Source organism: Poecilia reticulata, linkage group LG4 (assembly GCF_000633615.1).
Source record: "Poecilia reticulata strain Guanapo linkage group LG4, Guppy_female_1.0+MT, whole genome shotgun sequence".
Classification (NCBI taxonomy): domain Eukaryota; kingdom Metazoa; phylum Chordata; class Actinopteri; order Cyprinodontiformes; family Poeciliidae; genus Poecilia; species Poecilia reticulata.
Genome location: NC_024334.1, coordinates 30,179,531 through 30,203,733, shown reverse-complemented (window position 1 = coordinate 30,203,733; position 24,203 = coordinate 30,179,531). Strand labels below are relative to the sequence as shown.

At 37.6% G+C, this 24,203-nt stretch overlaps 1 protein-coding gene across 1 annotated transcript in view; it reads left to right on the top strand.

Moving 5' to 3' along the window:
* szt2 (SZT2 subunit of KICSTOR complex) overlaps positions 1 to 24,203 on the top strand; it is a 167,784-nt gene that overhangs the window by 111,017 nt on the left and 32,564 nt on the right. The window contains 10 exon segments of the mRNA XM_017304280.1: positions 3,740 to 3,931; positions 4,255 to 4,454; positions 4,619 to 4,785; positions 6,517 to 6,614; positions 6,757 to 6,889; positions 8,967 to 9,094; positions 10,309 to 10,356; positions 10,973 to 11,094; positions 11,464 to 11,649; positions 23,947 to 24,202. Of these exon segments, the coding sequence (XP_017159769.1) occupies positions 3,740 to 3,931; positions 4,255 to 4,454; positions 4,619 to 4,785; positions 6,517 to 6,614; positions 6,757 to 6,889; positions 8,967 to 9,094; positions 10,309 to 10,356; positions 10,973 to 11,094; positions 11,464 to 11,649; positions 23,947 to 24,202 (1,530 nt within the window).

The window sequence follows — 24,203 nt, the reverse complement described above, 5'->3', positions numbered from 1 at the left end:
TATCTTGATATTAAGAAACATATTTTGTTTTTAAAAACAATTAAATTTGTTGCTGTTTGCCTCTTGAAAAATGTTTTCCCTTGAAGTTACTGACAGAGTCATAACAAAATATTGCTTTATTCATTTAATCGTTAAATAATATACACTGTGTTAGGTCTTGGTTCAATAGGCTATGTGCAATCATTTCAATATGTTTTAATAAACATTAAACCAGTCCGGCCCTCGGCTTGTAGCAAATTTGTTTTTTTGGCCCTCTGTGTATTTGACTTTGACATCCCTGCTCTAATTGTATCCAGATCTTAAGAGAAGTTTTATATATTTTATTTTTTGTATATGCAATGGTGGAAGATTGAATTGGTGAATATAGCAGTTCCATAAGAGACACAAGTTTTACAGAATTTGTCTCCATAACTAGCCAGTCGTTGGGAGAGGGGGCTCCACAATTAAGCCAGGCTTTAAAATCTCTAATAGCCCAATAGTAGTACCTGAAATTGGGTAATTGGCCATCCACTCAAGTGATTTAAGTCCTTGTAAGTATTGCCCAGACAGCCTCGGAGTCTTCCCTTTCCAAAGAAAGTCAGAATAAGACCATCTAACTGCTTAAAGAAGGAATTAGTAAGGATGATTGGAACACATTGAAATAAATATAAAAAACGCGGAAGAACATTCATTTTGAAGCAGTTAATGCAGGCTACCAAAGACGAGACAAGCAAGGACCAATGCTCAAAATCTTCTTTCAGTTTCAATAGCAAGGGAAAAAGGTTGGCCTTAAAAAGGTCTTCAATTTTATATGTAAGTTTAATTCCAAGATATGTAGAGCTATTAGACCTTTTAAAGGGGAAGGTATGCAGGGGAAGGGATTTGGTTGTTAAACTGATGGGAAACAGTTTAGGTAGTTAGTTCACTCTTACCTAAATTTAGCTCGTATCCAGATAACTGGCCAAAGTTTGAGAGCAAACGCAGAACAATAGAAATAGATGTTTGGAGGTCGGAAACATACTGAAGTAAATCGTCAGCATAAAGTGAGACTTTAGCTTCAAGACCATATCTTTGTATGCCTACAATGTTTGGGTTAGAACGGAGTGCAGTAGCAAGCAATTCAATGGCAATCACGAGTAGAAGAGGACTCAATGGACATCTCTGTCTCTGAGCGATAAAGGGAGGAATATTTTGATTGAGTGTTGTTGGTCATGACTGACGCCTGTGAATTAGAGTAAAGCAGTTTTATCCATGAAAAAAAAGTGTCACCCGAAACCAAATTTTTTAACATAAAATAAATATTTCCACTCAACTTGGTGAAATGCCTTTTCACCATCAAGAGAGATCAAGGCTTCCTGAGTACTTGTAGATGGTGAGTTGTAAATCATTTTTAAAAGTCGCCTAATGTTAAAGAAGGAGTGTCTATTTTGGATAAATCCAATCTGGTTGGGTGAATTACAGCAGGTAGGACCGCTTCAAGACTCATAGCAAGAACTTTGGACAGCAGTTTCAAATCTACATTTAAAAGGCTTTTGAGGTGGTAGGATGAACAGGAAAGAGGATCTTTATCTTTTTTCACAAGAAGGGAGATGGTGGCCTGACCAAAAGTCTGGGGAAAAATCCCCAAAGCAAAGGCTTCATTGCACACATTTAATAATAAGGGTGACAGTTTATCCCAAAATCTTTTGTAGAACTTTGAGGCATACCTACCAGGAGAGAGACTGCATTTGCTGCATTAAGTTCCAATGGCGTTATGGGTTTCCCCAGGTTAGTACAGTGAGCTGTTCAATCGTAGGAATATCCAAATTAGCAAAGAAATTGTCAAGTTCTGCAACTAAGGGTGTAAATTCAAATAAATAAATACTTTATAAAATTTCTAAAAAGTGAGGTTGATTTGAAGTGGGTCCATTGTCATGGTTGTGTCTGTTTGAACTTAAGGAACTTGCCTTGAGGCCGATGTCTGTTGAAGTTGATGTGCCAGTAATTTGCTGGCTTTATCACAGTGTTAAAAAAATTGTGCACTCGATTGTAGCATGGCTTCTGTAGTATAGTGGGTCATGAGTATATCAAATTCAAACTGCAATAATGTGTTCTTTATAAATATTTGGGGAACTAAAGGTTGCATACATATTACCAAGCTGTGAGATTTTCTGCCTAAGTTTAAACAATTTTTCATTTCTTAATTTTTTCTCATAACGAATATAAGAGATTATTTCTCCTCCTGACAAAAACTGTCAGTGATTCCCAGAATAAAGCAGCAGAGACCCGTGGGGTTTTATTGCCGTATTTTCCGCACTATAAGGTGCACCTAAAAACCTTCAATTTCCTCAAAAGCCGACAGTGCGCCTTATAATCCGGTGCGCCTTATATATGGACCAATATTGAGCCACAACAGGTCTAGCAACTATGATAAGCAGCCGCCGACTTCACTTTCGCCCGTAGAAGAAGAAGCGCGCGGTGCATGCTGGGATAGTTGTAGGAACGCTGGTTTGTAATCTATTAATAAAGTTTGACTAACCTATCTACCTACCGACCGTGTAGAATCCGGTCGTCTGCAGGTCATTTAGCACCACGTTCTCCATCGTCCGGCCACGCCCCAGACCAGTCGCGGAAGGCTCTCCTCTCCGACCGGAGTCGGACTGTCTTGTTGACATTCCCTTTATTGCAGCTCCATCTAGTGGATGCATAACGCAACTCCAGCCTCTACTGTAGTGTCTATTCTATGCACCTTATATATGAAAAAAGTTTTAAAATAGGCCATTTATTGAAGGTGTGCCTTGTAATCTGGTGCGCCTTATAGTGCGGAAAATACGGTAATAGACAAAAAGAAATCTATCTGTTTTGAAATATAGTTTGTGAAGCTGTTCACTGAGAAAAGATGTGTGTTTAGACACCATCAAGGGCGTTCAGACAAGTTTTTTTTAGTTTAATGTCCTTTAGAAGCAGAGCATGATCAGAAATAGTTATAGCATTATATCTACAACGTAATAATAATGACAGCAGTCTATTGTCGATTAGAAAAAGATCAATACAAGTAAATGTGTAATGCACAATTCAATCAAAGGATTAAGAAAATGCCATGTGTCTGACACTGCAAACTCCTGCAAAAAGGATTGAATAGTTTTGGCTGCTGGAGAGGGTTTGACTGATTTAGAAAAGGAACAATCTAATTTGGGGTCTAGCCAGCAGTTAAAGTTCCCAAAGTTAAAGAGGTTAACATCTTACAGAGTAGCTTTGGTGTGTTTTCACTGTGTACTACCCTGAAGAAGAAGAATAAAACAGGATTTAGCAATAACAACCGAAGCGCTGCCATTACCATCCAGATTGCGTCTGAGGCAAACAGGAGAGTCCGCCCCAAAACCAACCCGGAAGCAACTGCCCCCAAACAAAGGTTCCGCTTCGCAACTACTGCTCCTATCCCAACCTCAGGAAAGTAGTAAATGCTGGCAGATTAATATGCCGAAATGCAAATAAAACATAATTTGTTCATTTTTGTAAAATAAAAATAGAACAAATATTATGAAAATATTTCAAAATTATAAAACAACCAAAATAATGTGGTGACATTTTTAGCTGCACCACACAGAGCAAGAATCTAACTTGGCAACAGATCCACTGAATCGGGTTCGAATGACACGCAGAAAGCCACAGGCCGCTTTAAACTTTCTTCTGGAATTTTATACTTAGGTTTATAATACTCAAATGTTTTGCTTTTTTTATTTGAAAGTCAGTTACCATATTTCTGTTTGATCTCTCTCAGCAGCCCAACTAAACGTGCGCTTTGATATTTGGGAACAAGGGAACATCAGCCCCTTACAGCTGAGTGATAAACTGCAAGGGGCGCTGCGCCATGCACTCTGTGATGCCATCATGGAACTGAGAGTCTTGCGAAATCCTCTTTGTCTTGGTGTCACAGCGAGCTCAGACAGAGGTCAGAGAGAAGGAACTAAAGGTAACACTATCTTGAAAAATATTAGTTAACATTTTTTTAATGCCTACCATAAAACTTTAATCCTGCAAACTTTTCTGCAGTGTATTACAAGTATTATGTAAAACCATCACAAATCCTGAGATTCCCTCTGACTTTTTAAAGAGGCATCACAAATTAATATAATACCTTTGCATTTTACAGCTTGCAGAAAGGAATAAACGTTGCTTGCCAGTTTTATCATGGAAAAAAACTTGTTTAGAGTGGACTGATTTATTGATTTCTAGTATTAGCAAATGTTCACAAACTTTTGTTTGACTTTGTATTATTGTGAAATCTGTTTTCAGGACACGACACATCTCTGTCTGAGGTGAAAGAAAAGAAGGACAGCCCCAGGCAACGTAGTGGCTCACGGATCTTTAAAAGCGGCCCTTCTCCAATCACCTTAATCCATTCAGCAGGTGTCAACCCGGTGATGGGGACCAGCACACCAGAATCTACTACTCCTACTAATAAAAGCTCACGCCGGAGCTTTTGGGATATTCTGGTCAGTTTGTCAAACATCAAAGACTTTTATTACAGAGCTGTTCTTTCAATAATTACATGGCTTCTTCAATATAAACTTATTTAATTAGTACTTTTGTGTTTGAAAGTACTATACTAATTTGTATAGTCTATCTGTAAACAGACCTAATCTTTTTCTTACATAAGAGTAAACCCGACTCAGCAGAGCTTGGGAGCCCCAAGACAACTGATGACATTGTTCAAGAAAAGGGAGAAGAGGGCAGAGCAGCACGGCGAAGACACAAGACGGAGAACGTAAAGCAGCAGTGGAGTCAGGAGAGAGCTGTGGCTGTGGAGCTTGAGCAAGCTCAAAGGTGGTGTGGCTGAAACTTCTGATAAGGTCTTCATCATGTCATATTTTAGGCTTCAGCCTTTAGGGCCCACAAAGTAAAGCTTCTGCAAAACAAGGTTTCATCTAGAGACAGTTAAACCACGATGTGACAGTTCTGTCTTTAGTTCCACAGCACAAAAGCTAATTAATAGCGGTTTCAAAATACTTCTAAAATTAGCTCTGTGCTGTGCCAACTGGATATCTGGTGGTGGGATATGAAGGTACTTTTGGTGCAAAGGTATTTGTGTCATGTAACTGAGAAGTTGAAGTTGCAGAGAAAGATCCTATCGGAGTTTTGTAAATGTAATTTTTTTTTCAATATTTCACAAATGCAAAATAGCAAGCTTCACTTTTTCAAATTCTTAAATACAAGACACAAATTTATGCTTTAAAAAAAATCTTACACTTACATTTCACCCAAATGATCCAAAACAACAAAGCAACAATACTTTGTTGTTTTTAAAACAAGTCAGCAGAAAAAAAAAATCATTGTTGCTCCCTGAACAATATGGCTCAAATAAATTGGGTTGCAGTCCTTTATTAGAACCAGCTCCTTCTTCTTCATCACTCTATCTACAAAACCACAGATGAATCACTCAAATCTTTGCTGAAATTTGTCACAGTTGTTAACATTTTGATTTTCCCTTATTATTTAGCTAAATGGCAGCGGCTCAGTTACTAAAGATGAAAATTCAGACACTTCAGTGCCGTGGTATTATAACAGTCAGAAAAATATTCATCATTAAAAGCTTTTGTGCACACAGAATGAAAAGTTTTATCGTGTCACAGACTCTTTCAGCTGTGGTAAATAAACTATTGTAATTCTTAGTTACTTTGGAAACAGGTAATACAGTTTAAATCAAATGTTTACTTAATGTAAACATTTCTGTAATATAAATAGTTTAGTTTAAATTGTTCAAATTCTAAAGTTTCCATTAATTTGCCAGTCATGGTATTTTGTTGAATTCTGTTTTACTCTATGACCTGACTAAGTTGTTTTGGGAGTTATTTTACAAACTTCTCACTAGTAGCATGTTAAAGGTTTTGCCTTAAAATTTATCCACAAATCAAAAGTTTACAAAGCCGCGTGACATCATCATGTGGGCTTTCCCAGATTATTTATAGACATATTGGTCTTAGTATATTTAAACTAAGACTTTGAAATAATAAAACAGATTTAATGTCAGACAGTGAGGAAAGAAAATCTTTGTTTTATTAAAAACGGTATACGTCATTACTTGGTCCAATTGGAATAGCCACTTCTGGTTGAATGTGGCTTCCAGTAATCAGCACATGAGCTTGAATCATGTGTAAGAAGTAGGTCTGTTAAGTTCAATGCATTAATCCTGTGTTAATTCACATTATTTTAATGCCATTAATTTTTTTAAATGCACAATAAATTACACAAGTTTCTGTATATTTTGAATGTTCTCTATGCTGAAGCTGAATATAATTTCCTTCTCTGTTCCAGCTGTTTATCTCTGGGGTAAATATCCTGTTTCTTACTGAAGTGATCTCTGAAAACAGCTCCACTCTCCCTCCTACATGGCGCTGCGGCGCTCAGAGCATAGGAAGATCCCTGAAATTATTTTACTGTTGTTGACCCAACAGAAACCTTGTTTAATGAGGTTCAACATTTTCATTGTGTGACTGGCCTTGTGGAAACCTTGAAAATATTTTTTCAAATAAGCGAGGTCTTGTTATGTTTGTTTAGGAGGCAGGTGTCTCAGTTGGAAGAGGGAGATGCAGGCACTTTACACCCTGTCTACCAAGATACTTGCCAGTCTTGGATCACGTTTATGGCCAGACTTGGTGAGTTTCTGTCTGTGTGCTAGCACCAAATCAAAAGAGATTTCAGAAATGTATGTGACAATGACAGTTTTTCTGTTCAATGACCTATCATAGCTCTTCCTGTTTCTCTTTTTAAAAATGCATGACAACTGCTGGTGAAAAGGCTGCCCCTCCATCCAACATTGCACGGCTGAAATTGCATCCAACTTCCTGCTGCCTTCCATTTTGACAGAGGTCATCAATTTGGTCAGTTCTTTGGCCAGTGACACAACAGTGAAATCATTTGAAAGGATGAGGTCAGTAGTTTCCTCCAAATTGTTGCATTCTGAATCAGCTATTTCTCATTAGCATACTACTAATGGGATTTGGTGCTGTGGTTTTAAAAGTAGTTTTTGTCATAGTGTTTTGATTGCTAGAGCTGGGAAGTTTAACACCTTTTGATTAGAAGTTTAAGCTAAAAAAAATAACCTTAAGCAGAATTGTAAGCCTACCTACCTGGCCCGATGAGGTGACTTTGCTCCAGAGCACCATGAGCTGCTTGAAGAAGGATTTGGTGGAACTGAAAGAAAAATACAAGTATATGGAAGGACAAATGAAGAGGTGGAATATCAGAGTCCTCGATGTCCCTGAAACACATTACTTAACTACTAGCCCAGTTGCCCCAGCTTGAGAGAAACTGTGATTGACCACTCACACTGGAATTGGGCAAAAGGGAAAATGAGTGTCAGGTCATGGGTCATGAATGTTAAGCTTCCATCAGGAGTGTGTGGAGATACTGCGCCATGCGTGCAGCCATACCCCTCTTCACTTCAATGGAGAACAGATCAGCATTTTCCCAGTTCCACTACGAGCAAAGCCAGAACCAGAGCTGCATTTACAGAGATCTTTGAATTCCTCCACTCTCGCTACGGATTACAATTCCCAGCTCTGCTTTGTATTAATCTTAGAGTGGTGGGTAAGGAATTTGCGGATTCTGGCAAAGCCATGAATTATATGCTGAAGATCCTCTTAACTTCTGATGACAGTAAATAACTTTAAAATGAATATGCAAAGACAATGAAAATATGATAAAACACGCTTTTTGGGAAATGGTTGGGCCAAGTTTTTCCAGAACCTCTTTTGGATCTAATGTGTCTTTCTGTTATGTCCAAACCAGGTGTAACTACCAAATTCGATTATGTTTTTTTTCCGGCTAGGTGAATCTCATTAAGTGAAATAAAGTCTGAATTAAAACTCATCAATGTTGATTGTCTGAGCTCCTAGTTGATTTAAGTCCATCCATTTATATTCCAGTGTGGAAGAGTGTATGGAGTATAACTTAAAGGCTAAGCTGGAGAACTTCCCACCTCAGACAACAGTGACGACTCTCTGTTGTCACCGTCAGCTCTTCCACAGACCTCATCACCTCCAGACTACCCTTGGTCACTTTGCTATTTCCCGTGATGCAAAACTAATAGATAAGGAGCATTTAATTCAATAAAGTTTTAAAGTTTAGCTCAATAAACCATTCAGTATGCCTCTTTGTCAAGCGAATGTGAGCATGTTCATACTTAACATTGCTTCTAAGAAGCTGTTTATTCCGTATAAAGCTAATATTTACCTGGACAGAATCGAATTCCAGTTTGATCACACTGGGGCGTCTTCCTCTATCCTTGATCCTCTTAACTGCAAGAACACTGCCACTGCCTCGAAGCAACTCCTATTATAGTCTCACTGTGAGGAGCTCATTCACCAGGGCTGGAATACCTTCCCCCTAGGAACAGAGTAACCTGGGGATAATCACGACCAGATCAGGTTCAGATCTGGTACTGGCCTTCTCACAAGCCCAGTCCAGTATAGCCTCCATTTGTTCAATTCTTCTTATCACAATACTTACCTCTGGGTCCATGTTTTCCTGAAGTTGTTTTGCTCTCTGCAAAAATTCAGCCTTTAGACACTCCTTGTTCTTGTTAACCATATTTTGCAAAGAATCACACTTAGAGTTCAGCTGCTCCTCAAATGTGATTTTTAGTACATCAATTTTTGGAGTTTAACAGCCTAAATTCACACGGTGCACTGCCTGAATGTCAATCAGCATCCTTATAGTCCTTCTGCCTTGTGAATAAAAGGAAATGTTGGCTAATGACAGACAACATTTCACAAGACTTCTATGCTAAATGCTTTTCTTACTCTTTTGAGGGATTAGTACAAATACAAACCTTTTCTTTTATTTTCAATAAAGTGTTAATTTCTTGAATATGTCTAAATTACATCTGAGATGATAAAACATTACAAAAATAATTTTACATTATGTTCTGCAGTATTTTATTTTACATGTCACTCAGTTTCAGATGCCACATAAATGTTTGTCTCTGTATTTCAACCTTTTTACAGCTGCCCCAGCGGAGATGTGTTTTTTCCATTCCCTCTTGTCCAGCACCGCAGCCACTCTCCTGACGCTAAAAGAAGCTTCATTCTCATTGGGCGAAATTTCTACCAGTGGCACTGCTGCACAGAGCAAGGTACCCACCTGCTGGAATTTATCAGTGTAAAAAACAGACATCTTGTGTGACACATGGAGCTGCCAGCCGCCTGAGCCTGCGAGGTTTATCACAGGCACTACTTGAGCAACTTAACTTTCACTTCAATTCAATAGCCATTTGCTGTCTGATGCAGATGATGCATCACAGATTTTTGACATTATAGCAGGCATCTTCAAATCCAGACCTCAAGGTCCAGGATTTTAGATGTACCCTTAGTTCAACATACCTTCACCAATGATCTCCTCAGTTCACTTCAATTCAGCTTATTTATATAGAGCCAGTTCACAACAATGTTGTCTCAAGGCACTTTACAAAAAATTATTTAAATTCATTTATATATATGTGCACTATAATTGATCCCAGTTATGAAACAGTACAGTATGCTGAATTAGGTATTGAAAGTAGGTAAGAAAATGGAGTAGCTCCATTAAACCACTGACCTGCAGCATTCACTCCTCCTGGACAAGCACATAATGACAATTGCTTGTGTTGTGACTATACAGCAATTCCTCATACAAATCATGCATGAGGTGACAGTGGAGAGGAAAAACTCCCATTCAACAGGGAGAAACCTCCAGCAGATCCTGGCTCAGTACAAGTGGCCATTTGCCACAACCAACTGGGAATTTGAGAAGGGAGAGCAGAATGCATGTAGGATTATTTTAGATGTTCATGAAATGAAAAAGTTAAGAGCAGGAGAGGCAAAACGATTGGTTGATAGGGAGAATTGTCTCAACCAATCCACTCCTCCAAGAAGGAATCACAGCTTCTTAGCTTTCCTGGTCTAACGGAAAAAAAATAAAATAAAATAAACTCTTTTGATTTCATGTAATAATACTGTGTGGAAAAAATGTGTTGCCATAATGAAAATGCCAGACCAAAAAGAAAGTTGTTACCACATTTCCTAAGGAGCTGAGTCTTGTAAATTTCTGCGTAAATTGAAATCAATTTCTTTCTGAAGTATATTGTTGTTTTAGCCTCCTGTGTGGTGTGAAAGTGCAAAGCCATGTTTGGTGCCAAAGCTTTTGAATATCCTGTACTTGCTCCTGCTCTCTGATGCTGTTTCTCTGTCAATGCCAGCAGTCTAACACTCGTGTGTTAATTTGCAAACATTTGCTTCCATCATTATATGTTGAGCTGTGTTTCACTGTCCACCCTGCCTTGCTGTTTGTACCACCTCTGTTTGGCTGCAGAAGACAGTTCAGATGAGGAAAGCTCCCCAGGGCTAAATAGGTTCACACGTAAGTTTGGCTCTTAGCTTAGCAATAACAATAATACTGGTCATTTATTTTTATTTTATTTTATTTTTTTTCTTTAATAAATGTTACAACATATAATCTCAGAATTCAACAAGAAATGAGCTGTCTTCAAATGAACCTTTTTGCTTGAGGCATGAAATATATATATATAATACACACACACATATGGTGCCTTGCAAAAGTATTTGGCCCCCTTGAACTGTTCAACCTTTTGCCGCTTTTTTTGCAGTTTTTTATTTGTTAAAATTGTTTAAAATATCCAAGACATTTTGTTCCACCTCACAATTGTGTCCCACTTATTGTTGATTCTTCACAAAATAATAAAAATTTTAGATCTTTATGTTTGAAGCCTGAAAAGTGGCTAAAGGTTGAAAAGTTCAAAGGGGCCAAATACTTTCACAAGGCACTGTGTATATATACATATATAAAATTCACATTATTGCTGTAATTTGACTGTAGCATCTGTTGACTATCGTTGACAATATAAGAATAAGAATATAAAACACTTATTTGAGAGCCCCTATCAGAGGATTGTAATATGTTACTTGAAATGTTTTTGCTGTCCTATTTTTCCATATTTTCTCTTTTGACTCACCAGCTCACAAGGGCTTCCAACGGTTTGAGGCTCTGGAGCAGAGCGATCTGATGACTCCTGGCCATCCTGAAGCAGGACAAGCTCCCCGACAGAGATTCCTATTCATCAGCATCGCAGAGAAAAAGGTCATCATTTATGTGAAACCATAATTATGTGACTGCTGCAGGGGCCAAATAAAGAAAACACATTTAGGAACTTAAAAGCTATTGTTTATTTCAGTATTGTGACATTAACTTAATGTGGCAATGTTATGAATATGGATGAGATGTTTGCGTTTTCCCCACTCATAACTAAAGTACCAGCTATGCAATGTAGCAACAGTTGTCATTAGATTGTCTAAACACACACAGAGTTTCTCAACATTCAGTTCTTGGGCCACAGAAGGTCAATATCTGCAGACACAGAAACAATGAGAAACAATGTTCTGTAGTGGAAATGCAAAATGTCTGTTCTCAACGTTTTTTGAATATTCATGGTGGGTCTGCTTTTTGTAGGTGACTCTGTACAGTTATAACTGGTCTGTGGACCTGGGTGCATCTCTGAACCGTGACCTGGTTCGCCTTGTGAAATGGCAGAATGCGAGGGCTCATGTTGTTCACTGCCTGTTCAGCCAAAAGATGGGCCTCTTCCATCACTATTGCTTCTCTGATCCACCTCTTCAGGAACTGGACTCCAAGCTGGTATGTTAAACTCATCAATGAAATTAGTGAAGTGATCTAATCACGTTGACTGTTATTGATATAACATTATTACAGCAATTATTACTAATTTAAGATAAAATGTAATCATATTATGGGAAAATGAGATATTAAGAAGTGTGATAGACTTATTCCACTCCCTAACAAAAACACAGATTGTGAAAATGTCCTCATTTTCACAATCATTTTAAACATTCGCACTCTGTTTACTTTTGATCTGACAACTTTATAAATTACTTCAGATAAAAAGATTATTCCAGAAAAGGCATTAATCTTTGATATAATGCTGTTGTTCATCACAAAAGGACCTGTCCTAGTAGCATTCATCCAAGCTACAGTAAATGCCTTGTTCTGCCTTCACTAAATGGAAATGCAGCTAAACTCGGTCAGCTAAATTCTGCCTTGATATCATGACTCTGAGGAAAGTTGTTTTTTTGTCCACAGCCTTATTGACAGTAATGAAGTGTGAAACTAAGACACAAAAATGATATATTACTTATTAAGCTTTTTTTCTATAAGCATGTACACATACGCTTAATGTAAATAAATGAAATAATATTCCACATGATTTAGCTTCTTGTTCTTAGTTTACTGTTTTGCACAAACTAAAAGCCTATAATATGTAATGATTTTCAATATATATAAGCACTAACTAACTAATGTATTTCAGTAGCTTGGTCTAATAATGAATTAACAAAAGTAGTACAAAACTTGCAATAAATATTCATAAATACTTGAAAGATCCTTATTTTTGTGAAAATAAGGATCTTCCCTCTGACCACAGTGGTCAGAGGGAAGATGTATGCAGGCAGCCCTGGATTGACTGGACAACAGGTGAAATCTGACTCTCAGCCTGACTTTCTGGTTCAAGTCACATGACACATAGTTGGGCTGTATCTCTTAAAGGGACAGACACCACACATAGATACACTCAACAGCATATGGCTGGTTTTATATTTTCACCTTTCACCTTCCTGTGACAAATGTTTTGTCACAGGAATTCTATATATTAAAAAGGTGAGTTGATACATTTTGGACAACACTCCATGTGTTTGCCTTCATGAAAATCTCCAGTCGCCCTCTACTTTTATCAAATCTTCCAACTTTGTGAAGTGGCCGTGGATTTTCCTCCCTTACTTCAAAGTAAATTTGGGGATCATAAAGTAATGTTTCAGAATGGTAATTCATCTTCTGACAGAGTAAAAGGGTTATAATTTTAGCTCAGGAAAGACATACTGATCAAGAGAAAAGGAATCGATTAATAATTAACTGGTGCATACATGCTCTAAATATGGCTATTTGCTGAAAGAACAACACATTTAGGTCAGTAATTAAACCAAAACTGTACAAAAAATATACACATTTTGCATTTTAGATGAAAAACCTTATTTGTCTGTAAATACGTTCTACCCAGAACTCCGAAGTGGCAATTTTGCTTCACTCAGTTCAAATTCTGTCAAAAAAATGAATACCCTATTAAGCACCTTTTGCTTTGCATTTTATAATCCAAGACACAATCAACAGATTAGTTGTCAGTATTTGTTTTAGCTAGAGACGCATCCTTTGCTACAAATGATCAAGCATTCACTAAAGAAATGCATTTTTTTTCTCATTTTAGACGATGTTTATTTTCTTATTTCAAAGAGGAATTTTTTTTTAAATTTTTTTAGAATTTCTAAAATTCTGTAACAAGCTTAAGTGGTTAAATGAAAAATCTGCAGAATGTGCCAGTTTTTTATTTGTCAGAATAATCAATAGAATCAATAGCTACAACTAATAATTAATAAATTGTTAGTTGCAGCCCTAGTTTAAAGGTTTTCAACATTGTGATATTTAAAAAGCTCCCTAAAACCCAGAGCTCATCATTATAGCGTTGTTTCAGCAGCATATGAGATGGATGTGTGGAGGAGAACGGAATGTTAGTTCAGCTGAAAGTAGCATGGAAGGGCAGTATCTGTCATGATGGGGTTGAGGTGTGGACCCAAAAGTAGCAGGCGAGCGACGTGGTGGAGTTTCGTTTAAAGATTTAATGAAAAACAAATACAGAATCAAACTTACAAAAATATGAGTCCAGGGAAGCAAAATCCAAAAATAAAGCCAAACTAAAGACGTGGGAAGAGATGAAGAAGGTGACGAGACGGACTGGCGAGTTGTTACTGAGATGGAGGAGCATAAATACTGGGAGGTAGTAAATGGAGCGATTGACCTAACTAGATGAGATGAGGGATTACAGGTGACAGCAGTTGGCAAGGAAGCTAAGAAGAACTGCTGGGGAAAACAAAAGGGAGGAAACATCCATCCATCCATTTTCTGTACACCATTGTCCCTAGTGGGTCAGGAGGGTTGCTGGTGCATCTCCAGCTAACGTTTCGGGCGAGAGGCAGAGTTGCCCTTGACAGGTCACCAGTCTGTTGCAGGGCAAGGAAGGAAGCAGGGAGCTGAAAATACTTCTAATACTAAAGAAACACTAATGAACTAGAAGAGAAAAAGACATGAGGGAAAAACAGAAACAAACCTAAACAGAAACAAGGCTGATAAAAACAATAAGAACTAGAAACATAGAGAAAGAATAACTAGAAGATCTAAACAAAGAAATAACCTAACTAGAATCACTAAAGAAAGATGGACATAGATTCAGACCAAAAGGCTACCTAAACCTAAAGTAACAAAATAAGAAAAAAAAAAAAACTAGAAACACTACAGGAGTGAGCTAGAAAGACTTGTGAAATAACCCAACTAGAATTACTGAGGAAGGTATACATAGACTCAGACTTATAAGAATAACTGAACCTAGGGTAGCAAAATATCTATTAGAAGCACTACCAGGGAACTGAAAGGAAAGCGAGAACCAAGGCAATACTAACCAAAAATAATTTACATCAAAATAATAAAACTAAAATTGACCATAAAGGGCTAACGTAACATGAACTGAAACATGATGGAAAAATAACCAAATCCAAAATCCCTGAGTCCTGAAAGCATCGGCTCTTTAAAAGTGGAATAAGGCAGGTTTCATCATGCAGCTGTAGTATTCTGAGGAGCATTCATAGGTTGACCTTTAAATGTGATTGTTAGTACCTGTTTCACTACCAGTAAAAAACCTATATTGTTTTTCCCAACAATAAATGCTGGGAAATTGTACATATTTGGCTCAAACTTCATCTATCTTAGTTATCATGAAAAAAAATCTAATTTGTAACATTTGAGCTGCAGTGTGAGTCGGTTTAGTGTAAAATAATTTGATTGTTGTACAGCAGACCAAAGATGAAGATTACAAAAGTCACATTTTTGATAGCGTAATGAACATGAAATGAATGTCCTCTTAGCCTCCCGCTAGCAAAACAAACTCAAAAAAGTTAAAGTTTCCCTCCAGTAGTTTTACTCTTCAGTACGTCATTACTGGTGACTGTAGATGGAAGACAAAATTAGAGCAGCAGAACATTTGCCTGAACAGAGCTGCATCTGTCAAGCTTGTGATGTAAAGCAGAGGAAGCACCAGTGCACAGTTTGTCACCACGGCCTGTGGCCATTGTGCACTCAGCTCTGTCATATTCAGTTATCTGTGCTTGAGTTGCTCCACATGAACAATGTGCTCAAGCATTCCCTTTAGAATCAACCCCACATAACGGTGGTGCCAGGCTGTCCGTGGCTTTACTATGTGCAGGATGATACTTGGTACCAAATAATTGCAAATGCATATTTATATCATTAACTGTGCTCCCTTGAAAAAGTTTATGTACTCCTATAACTTTCCCTCTGATTGCTAGCTGTTTGCATTGTTCTTTAACAAACTTTGTCAAAAAAGTTTGCATCTAGGCCTGTCGTGATAAACGATAAATCAATTAATCAGACAATAAATGAAACCCATCGACCTCATTTTAATTATCTTCTTTATCGTCTCTTCCGGCCTTTTTTCTTTCTGTTGATGACACTGAATGAAAAAAGGCTCAGCTCCGGTGCTCTCCACTGACCTTCCCTTCCTCATTTCCTTAGTCTAATGTCCAGCGTACACTACACGAGTTGTCGGCCCATTTTCAAACCCTGAGACACACATTTACCGATAGAAATCCTAGTTATGACGGTTCGATCGGGTTCGTCGTGCCGTGTGGTGTCCAGCCACATGGGCACAAAATAATGGCTACAAGTCCAGTTAACTAATTTTAAAATCAGGCATCAATCAATGCTTTACTAGAATCTACCTGTGATGCATGTGGCTCAGAGTAAAGTCCTGACTGAATGAAAATCATTTATCTATTTATGTCACGTTAACGAAGAACAGCTGAAAAGTTACCAGGTTTATCAACTGAGGTAGCAATTTGGCTCTAACTCCTCCTCTTGTCATTTCTATATTCTTTGCACGAAATGTTGAATAAATATTAATGTTGTTTCCACATATCATCTCCAATGTCCGCTGGACTTTGTGTTGCGGCATGTCAGCTGTTTGGGATTCCACTCCGTAATTTCCCCTCAGAAAGCATGGAGGAGAATCCGCGCTTTCTGATTGGCTACCTGTCACATTCAGCGTTAAACTCCCAGTCGGGGAAAACCCCTGATTTAGATCGGAGCGGCCACGACGATCTGCCGTAACACACCACACACTGCAGGATGATCGATTACGAAATCACCAGAGACAATCTTAGATCGGCCAACGTTTTAAGATTGTCGTAAGGAGAAAATGGGGGCAAAAAATCGTGTAGTGTGAAATACTGCATTAGGTAGTCAGATGTGCCCGTTTTCTCTATTTAAATCTAGTGATTACTGAAAGACAATATACATACAGACTTCATAATCTGCAGTCTTTTGGTTGAATGCAGTATTTATTTCCACTTTGACTTTGTTGTTTAGTTTTTATTCAAGTACGTTTTTTGTTAATTGAGACTGAGAATCCATTTTATTTTTGTTTTTGGTTGTTTTGTTTATTTAGTTCATCAGTTCCAGTGTTATGTGTTCTTTTGAAAATAAAGTGTATATATCAGGAAATTGCATGCATTATTAGTCATTTCCATTAAATCAGTGTCAAAAGGTCTTGAAACAATATTATCGTTTATCGCAATAATTTTTTAGACAATTAATCGTCCAGAAAAATTTGTTATCGTGACAGGCCTATTTGCACCATAAACATTTGATTGTAATTCTCAATTTAACACTGTCAACATGATGGCTGTCCTCTTATTAAATTCTGCTGTGTTAAGGAAGAAATATTTATGTGATTAAATTTAGGCTCGACTTCTTCCTCTGATCCCGGGTTCTCTCGCGGCCGCGTGTTGGGACAGAAGCATAACATTGACGTCACAGAATTACAGAATTTAATCCAATCAGAAGAAAGTATAAGATAGTACAGGAAACTGGAGAAACACAGATACAAACATTGTTACCTGAGACAAGAAGACAAAGAAAATATCAAGGACGTCCTTGGAGAAAGAGCTGGTGCAGAAGTAAAACTAAAATCAGCTTTTTCTGAATTGTTTCCCTTGTGCACAAACTTTTATACCTGTAGGCGTGTTTTCCTCTTAATGTATTCAAATAAGGCGTATCTCTACTTGACCAACTGGAAGCTATTTTTTGAGTGTCTGAGAAACATAGAACTTCCCTTTTTATTATCGGGATCAAAGACCTCCTACTCCTTTGTGTTAAATAAAATAAATAGAATGGTTTCCAGACCTCCCATGATTCAAGAGCCATCTGGGCCAAGAGAAACAGATGAATGAACCTCACAGGTAGCTGTGAAATTCTGGTTTCTCTTCTGCTCTGCCAGGAACAAACCTTTAATACTGTATTTATTTTAATTCAATGAAAAGTTCTCCAAAAACCCAATTTGTTCTTCTGCACTCAGCATCTCCAAAGTTTAGTCCTGATATCAAATCAAAGCAATAGATAATATTAACAGAAAATAATGAAGTACAATTCCTGTTTCTAATTAGGAATTAGAAACAAATAAGAATTAAGACATTCATTCACCATAAACTTAAGTATTTTCTAATACTAAACAAAACATTTTCATTTGATTCTAATATAGTCAGAAATAATACAATTTCAAATACATTCATCATTGACTAAGTTAATTCTGAACTAGATAATAAAATTTTCAATCAAAGCATGTTATTAATAACTAAGAAAAATGTCTTACAAATTAAATGTTAGTGATTTAAAACATTTTATGTTATATTCAGTTTTTCACCATGTCAGATGTTAGTTTTGGAAGACTTCTCATCCTGGTTACGTGAACCGACCAAAGTTCCCCTTCTCAGAGTAATTCAAGTGATGCTGTCCTCCACCTTCCTGCATATGTTAATTTATGACCTCCTGTCTTTAATAATAAGACCCCAGAGGTCTGAGCAGAAACTCTCCTGCAGATCTATTTCAATACTTACCCAGCAATAGTTTTAGTTTCAAATCACTAACAGAAACCTGTTCAAAATTAAGAAATTTGTTCTAAAAGGTTTAAACTGTGTTAAACACTAAAAATAGTCATTTTCCTCAACAGCTGCAAAACATTTAGTGCAACACAAAGTAAATCAAAATCTAAAAAGTTTAGAATTTTAGCTTTAAATGAGTTGATTATCGTGGTTGGCCCTATTAATTTCTGAATTATTTATTTTTTTGCTTCAAAACAGCATAACATTAATTAATATGTCACAATGTTTGACATTGTCTAGCAAAATGTTTTTACATCAGGCTACATGGCTACTGCATTAATATATCAATGACCTACTCTAAGCTGCAGTTGTTTGCTGCTGAGCATGGTAATGTATGTGGCAAAAACAAACATTATTTTTTACATCAACTTATAAGTTATGGTAAACTTCTCCAGGAGCACTGCTGAATTGATTTAAACGCTGGGTGCTGTGGTGGCCAGGGGTTGGGCCCGACCTACGGGGGGAGGACTTGGTCCTCGATGCGGCTGTCGCTGGTTCAGATCCCGGCCTGGTGACCTTTGCTGCTTGTCTCTCTCATTACTACTTTCCTGTCCTAACACTTTCAAATAAAGGCCACTAGAGCCAAAATTTGGAAAAAAATTTATATATATTGACAGCACAAAATCAGCCCAGTACAGGTCCACGTTCTCCGATGAGAAAGACTCGCCTAGTATAAATTAAATACTAGGTGAGACCAGGAATAGGTGGTTTTCTGACCGATTGCCGTATACAGATCTTTAAATAAACTGATCTGCCGATTTTTATTTTGGCCAATACCAATGTCATTTGTCAGAAATGTTGCAAAGTATAGTGAGAAAGTTGACAATAGACTATTGTTAACTGCAAATGTTCAGACATAACCAGGTGGGCCAGTCAAGCCTCTCTCGTGGAAGAGCAGAAGAGGACAGTGGATAATATATATAGTAAAATTTAGGTTGGGGGGGAAAAATAAATAAATAAAAAAAGATAAATTTGTAATTACATACATGGTGCCAAAATGTCCAAAAATGGCACATTTGGAATGTTTTCCTGGAATTTTATCAACCAATTCCTTTTTAAAATGTCTGTGCTTAATTTTTTTGGAATGAAATTTGGTCCAGTAAGTGGTCAGAGGTTCTGGGTTTCCAATGGATGCTTTTAAGGAAAATCCACATTACGTAATGCATTTTATTAGAATTTTTTATTTTTTATTTTGTATTTTTTTCACTGTGTGCCATAAGCATTTGCTGTTACTCAGTAATACAAATATTGATTTTTAGACCTCTAGAGTATTCTCTGGAATATTACCTTTATTCTGATACCTGAACCAGTCAAATACATCTTGTAGTTCCTGAGATACATGGAATTCATTTTGGGGGAGTCATTTTCGAGAACTGTCTAAGAATTCTACAAAAAAGACGATTGGTTAGCTGGAGGTAAGACCCATACACATTAAATGCAAGTCGATTAAATAAAGAGAGAAAATGGCCCGATCATCGGATATTAATAGCAAATATTAATGCAAGTTGTTCATGGTAAGATCATCAGCTTTGTCGAGTACCTCTAAATAAGACAAAAATATGCATAGTGAGCAAAAAGGGTACCGGAATAAGGTAAACCTAAAAGGTAAGTTTTTATTTAAAAAACCAAACACAGAATTCATATAAGACAAATAAAATACAATAATTTCTTCACAATTTGAAGGAAAATGAAGATGTAGTTGCATTCATCAATACTGGTGATAAACTAAGCCTTCAAAAATAAAAAATACAGCTGGTTTATAGCGGGATGCTGTGTGAGGTACAGACGCTGTGCTAAAAACAAAACCTCCAACAACAGCAGACACTGGAAATCTTTGTGTGTGAGATGAAAGGTAATCTGTGCTGGCTGTGAGTTGTAAATTATTTTATTAGCCTAACTGTAAATAGTTTCAATAGTTAGAATAATGTATTCTTGCCTGCGTTCTGAACGCGACTTGCGCAGTAGAAGTAGAGTGGCTGCTTACGCATCGTGACATCAACTGATGATCCCTCTGTAGGATATAACGTAAACAACACAATAAGTTTATAGCTGGTGTGCAAATGATATAATTGTCTGACTGCTGCTTGCAGCAATCCACATTATTAGCAGAAATTGAGGAATCACTTGGGGGCCCCTATAGGGGCATGTAAATATATGTATGCATATATACATACACACACACACACACACACACACACACACACACACACACACACAGGCAATGCACATATTGTATTGCCGCTGGGAAACTGGTGGTTCTTTTCTCTTAAATCCACAAGTTAATATTTATATTTGTAGGTATTTTTATTTTTTTTAACATTTTTTTATTTTGACATACATTGACATAACAGGTCATATTCCCACCCATTCCTTACCTGCACAAAATTGGTACATCATTAAACAACAGTTGCACAGTCAAGCCAACATGACAAATTTATTTATTGCCTCCAGGGTTTCATGCTTTTTTTAAAAGCTTCAAAATCTGGTACATTTTTCCTATCCTAGTCTCGGACGTGTAGATAACCGAAAATACTTGACAGGGGAAGATTATATTCAGAACATTGTGAGCAAAAGAAGCAAAAGTTTCACTTATATATAAGTCACCTATCACACTATTCTCCACATACGCAAGACAGCATCGCTGAGACCTGGATTTTCACAAACAGGAGTATCAAAATAAACTTCCGGAGCTTTTAAAAAATGTTGTATCTGCTTCCAGATTCTGATAGTATTGCCAATGACAAAATTATTAGTATAAAGTAATTTACTGACTTTAATGGGACTGTTAAGGAGGGCAGTCTGGGATGTATTACAACAATTCAGACGTTCCAAAGATAACCAGGCAGGACAGGACCCATCAGATGAGACTGGGCCCTTCTTCCACCACGCCAGGATAAATGGGAAGCCCAGTAATATTGTTTGAAATCTGGTAAGGAGAACCCACCCTCCGTTCCTGGTTTACATAAGTGTTTTTTGGAGATTCTGACATTTTTATATCCCCAAATAAAGGGAATAATAGTAGAATTTAATTGTCTGAAGTAGGATACAATGACGTAATCGTGGTAACGCAACCATTTTAATGGCATTGATCCTACCAGACATGGATAGTGGGAGATTTCCTCCAGAAATCAATATTCTGCTTAAGTTGTAGAATTTTGCTCTGCCAGTTCAGTTTTTTTGTTACCACCATGCCCAAATATGTCAAGGAATCATAAGCTATCTTAAATGGTGTGGACCTCAAATACACCGGATCAGCCCTTGTAGTAAGGGGCATTAGTTCACTCTTGTCTCAATTAATAGAGAAACCTGAGAAGCTGCCAAAATTGTTGATCGTTGTCAAAAGAGGAGACAGTGATGCCTGTGGGTTAGAGACATAGAAGTATATTGTCAGCATACAGCAAAACATGATGCTTACGACTCAACATTTTGACAGGAGATATTAGGGGATTTTGCCTAATGCTGGCAGCCAGAGGTTCAATAATGAACGAGAAGAGAAATGAGGAGAGGGAGCAGTTCTGACTTGTCACCCGATGAATAGCAAATTGACAGGAGATGCTCTGATTAGTAATGACAGAAGCAGTTTGGTGCAAATAAATTATTTCAATCCATTTTGTAAACAGGGGTCCAAAACCACATTTTTTGAGAACATACATCATATAAGGCCATTCTATTTGATCAAATGCACATCTGAATGATTTGAATATAATATATTGAAAAGACAATGCAGATTAAAAAACATATGCCTAACTGGCATCAAGCCAGTCTGATCTGGGAGGATGATTATGTATGATTTGAGTCTATTGTCTAAAACTTTCCCAAGGATTTTAGTTTCTCGAGGCAACGATGAAATTGGGTGATAACTTCTGGATTTCGGGCAGGTTTAGGAATGAACGAAATATTGGCTGTGTATAAAGTGAGAGGCAGTCTTGACTCTTGCTTACTTAACATACGCAAAAGTAGAATTGATAATTTGAGACTGAATACTTTAAAGAACTCGACACTGAAGATGTCATGACCAGACGCTTTGTTGTTGGGAAGGGTAGAGGTAACAGATTCAATTTCCTGTAAAGTTATGCTGGCTTCCAATGCTTCCACCGAATCTGATGGTAGTCTCGGCAGAATCAAAATTTCAAAAAATCGTTCCATATTTTCAATGTCCAATTTCCCCTGTGACTGATAAACATTAGCATAAATGCCTGCTAAGCAGTCGTTTATTTTATCTGGATCTGTGAGTAAAGTCCCGTCTGCAAGCTTAATACAATGTGCAGCTCTAGAGGCCTGTATTGTTTAAGTTGCCAGGCTAATAGCTTATGGGGTTTGTCACCAAACTCATACTGATTTGTACCAGTAATTTAGAAACATTTCTTGACATATTAGAATTAAATTCATATCATAGAGCTGTTAATTTATTTAATGTATCTGGACACTGCTTTAATTTATGAGTTATGTAAGCTAGTCAGTGGGTCATCCGTCATCTAACCTCATCTTGGATTCTCTGCTTTTTGCTGCCTGAAACAAAATTATACATACCTTTATAACAGCCTTCATTGCTTCCCAGAGCATTGAATCCCCCTTGTCATTAGAGCTCAGGAATTACTTCATTTCATTTGAAATATAAGAGCAAAATTCCTTATCTTTCAACAGTGTTATTTAAACGCCAGTTCCACTAATGCTTTTTATAATTCAATTTAAGATTCAGCGACACAGGAGGGTAATCTGATATGTAAATATTATGATGTTTGCAGCTTGACACAGATGCTTGCAATCCAGAATCCAACAAAAAGTAATCCATCCTAGAGTAGGACTTATGTACTGCGGAAAAGTATAAATAATCTCTCCCAGTAGGATATAACAGTCTCCAAATGTCAACCAAGTTGTGGGATTGTAATACATTTTTAAGGGACTCATCACTCTCAAATAAATTAGACTCGGGGCATTCTCTATCTAAGACTGGGTCCAGGGTTAGGTTTAAGTCCCCTCCAATAATTATATTAGGGCCAACCCAATCCAGCACTACATTAAAAACATTTTCAGGGTTTCCCCCAGAAAGCCTGCTAAGCCTGGTGGTCAGGTCCCTGAGACGGTCCACTGGCGATCCAACAGGTTTTTGTATTATAAGATGTTAAGTTGACAGGAAATGTAAAAAATATTACTGGGTAATTATATGTTACAGGAAAACATAGCTTATCACTGGACTGAACCAGCATGATGAGGTTAGCGCTGGTTCGTTAACCACTAACCTTCCGGCCAACCAGGAACACAGACATAAACTTTATCAGCGCAGAGCAGACAGAGCCAGGCGCTGGGCAGCGTGTTGAGATACAAAAGCTGCACATAATTCTTTGTTCACAAATATAAATCATTCTCACTGCTCCCTCAATGCATAGCTCCGAAAGCGCGACTACAAGTTATTTCTGCAGTTCACATGGAGCTGCGCAACCCGAGCTAACTCTAGCGTGGGTTTTATACTCTTACCTTGGTCAAAAACTCTGGAAAGAAACATAATTCCTCACAGGGGTTGATGTAAATATCCATACAGGTCAGTCTGTGTCCAGTTTCAAAGAAAGGAGGCGCACGCGATCTGCGCTGAGGTAAACTACAGAAATCAAGCAGCGGCAGCACTCATCTGGCTTTAAATCCATAAAAAGATTATTTAGGGTGAAATAATGATGAAGTTGAGTCGGAGCTACTCCATATTGAGACCTAGGCCACGACCCCATTTGTAGGTAAATGTTGAACAGGTTTCTTTGACTCTGTCTTTATCATTTCACAAATGTTTCTTAGAGGCTTCAAATTTTTATAGAGCACAGAAATTTTGATCGTTTAGTTCAGATTAGTCTTATGTTCAAACAATGTCTTCCAGGATCCTAACCCATTCCTTAGCCCTTCAATGGAGCCTGATGCCTTGCTTCGTAGTGCAGTTGCCCCTTTGCCCAGCAAGGAGCAGGGGAGACTAGGAGGTTCAGGCCGAAGTCTTGCTCCACTCCATTTCCCCTCTGAGCTACTTCCCTTCGATGAGGCTCTGAGGGATGTCTGCACCATCCGACCCTTGACAGAAGGAGATGTAGTGGTTCGACATAGTAACCAGCTTTTGGAGATGAAGACAGCTGAGCGCAGAGG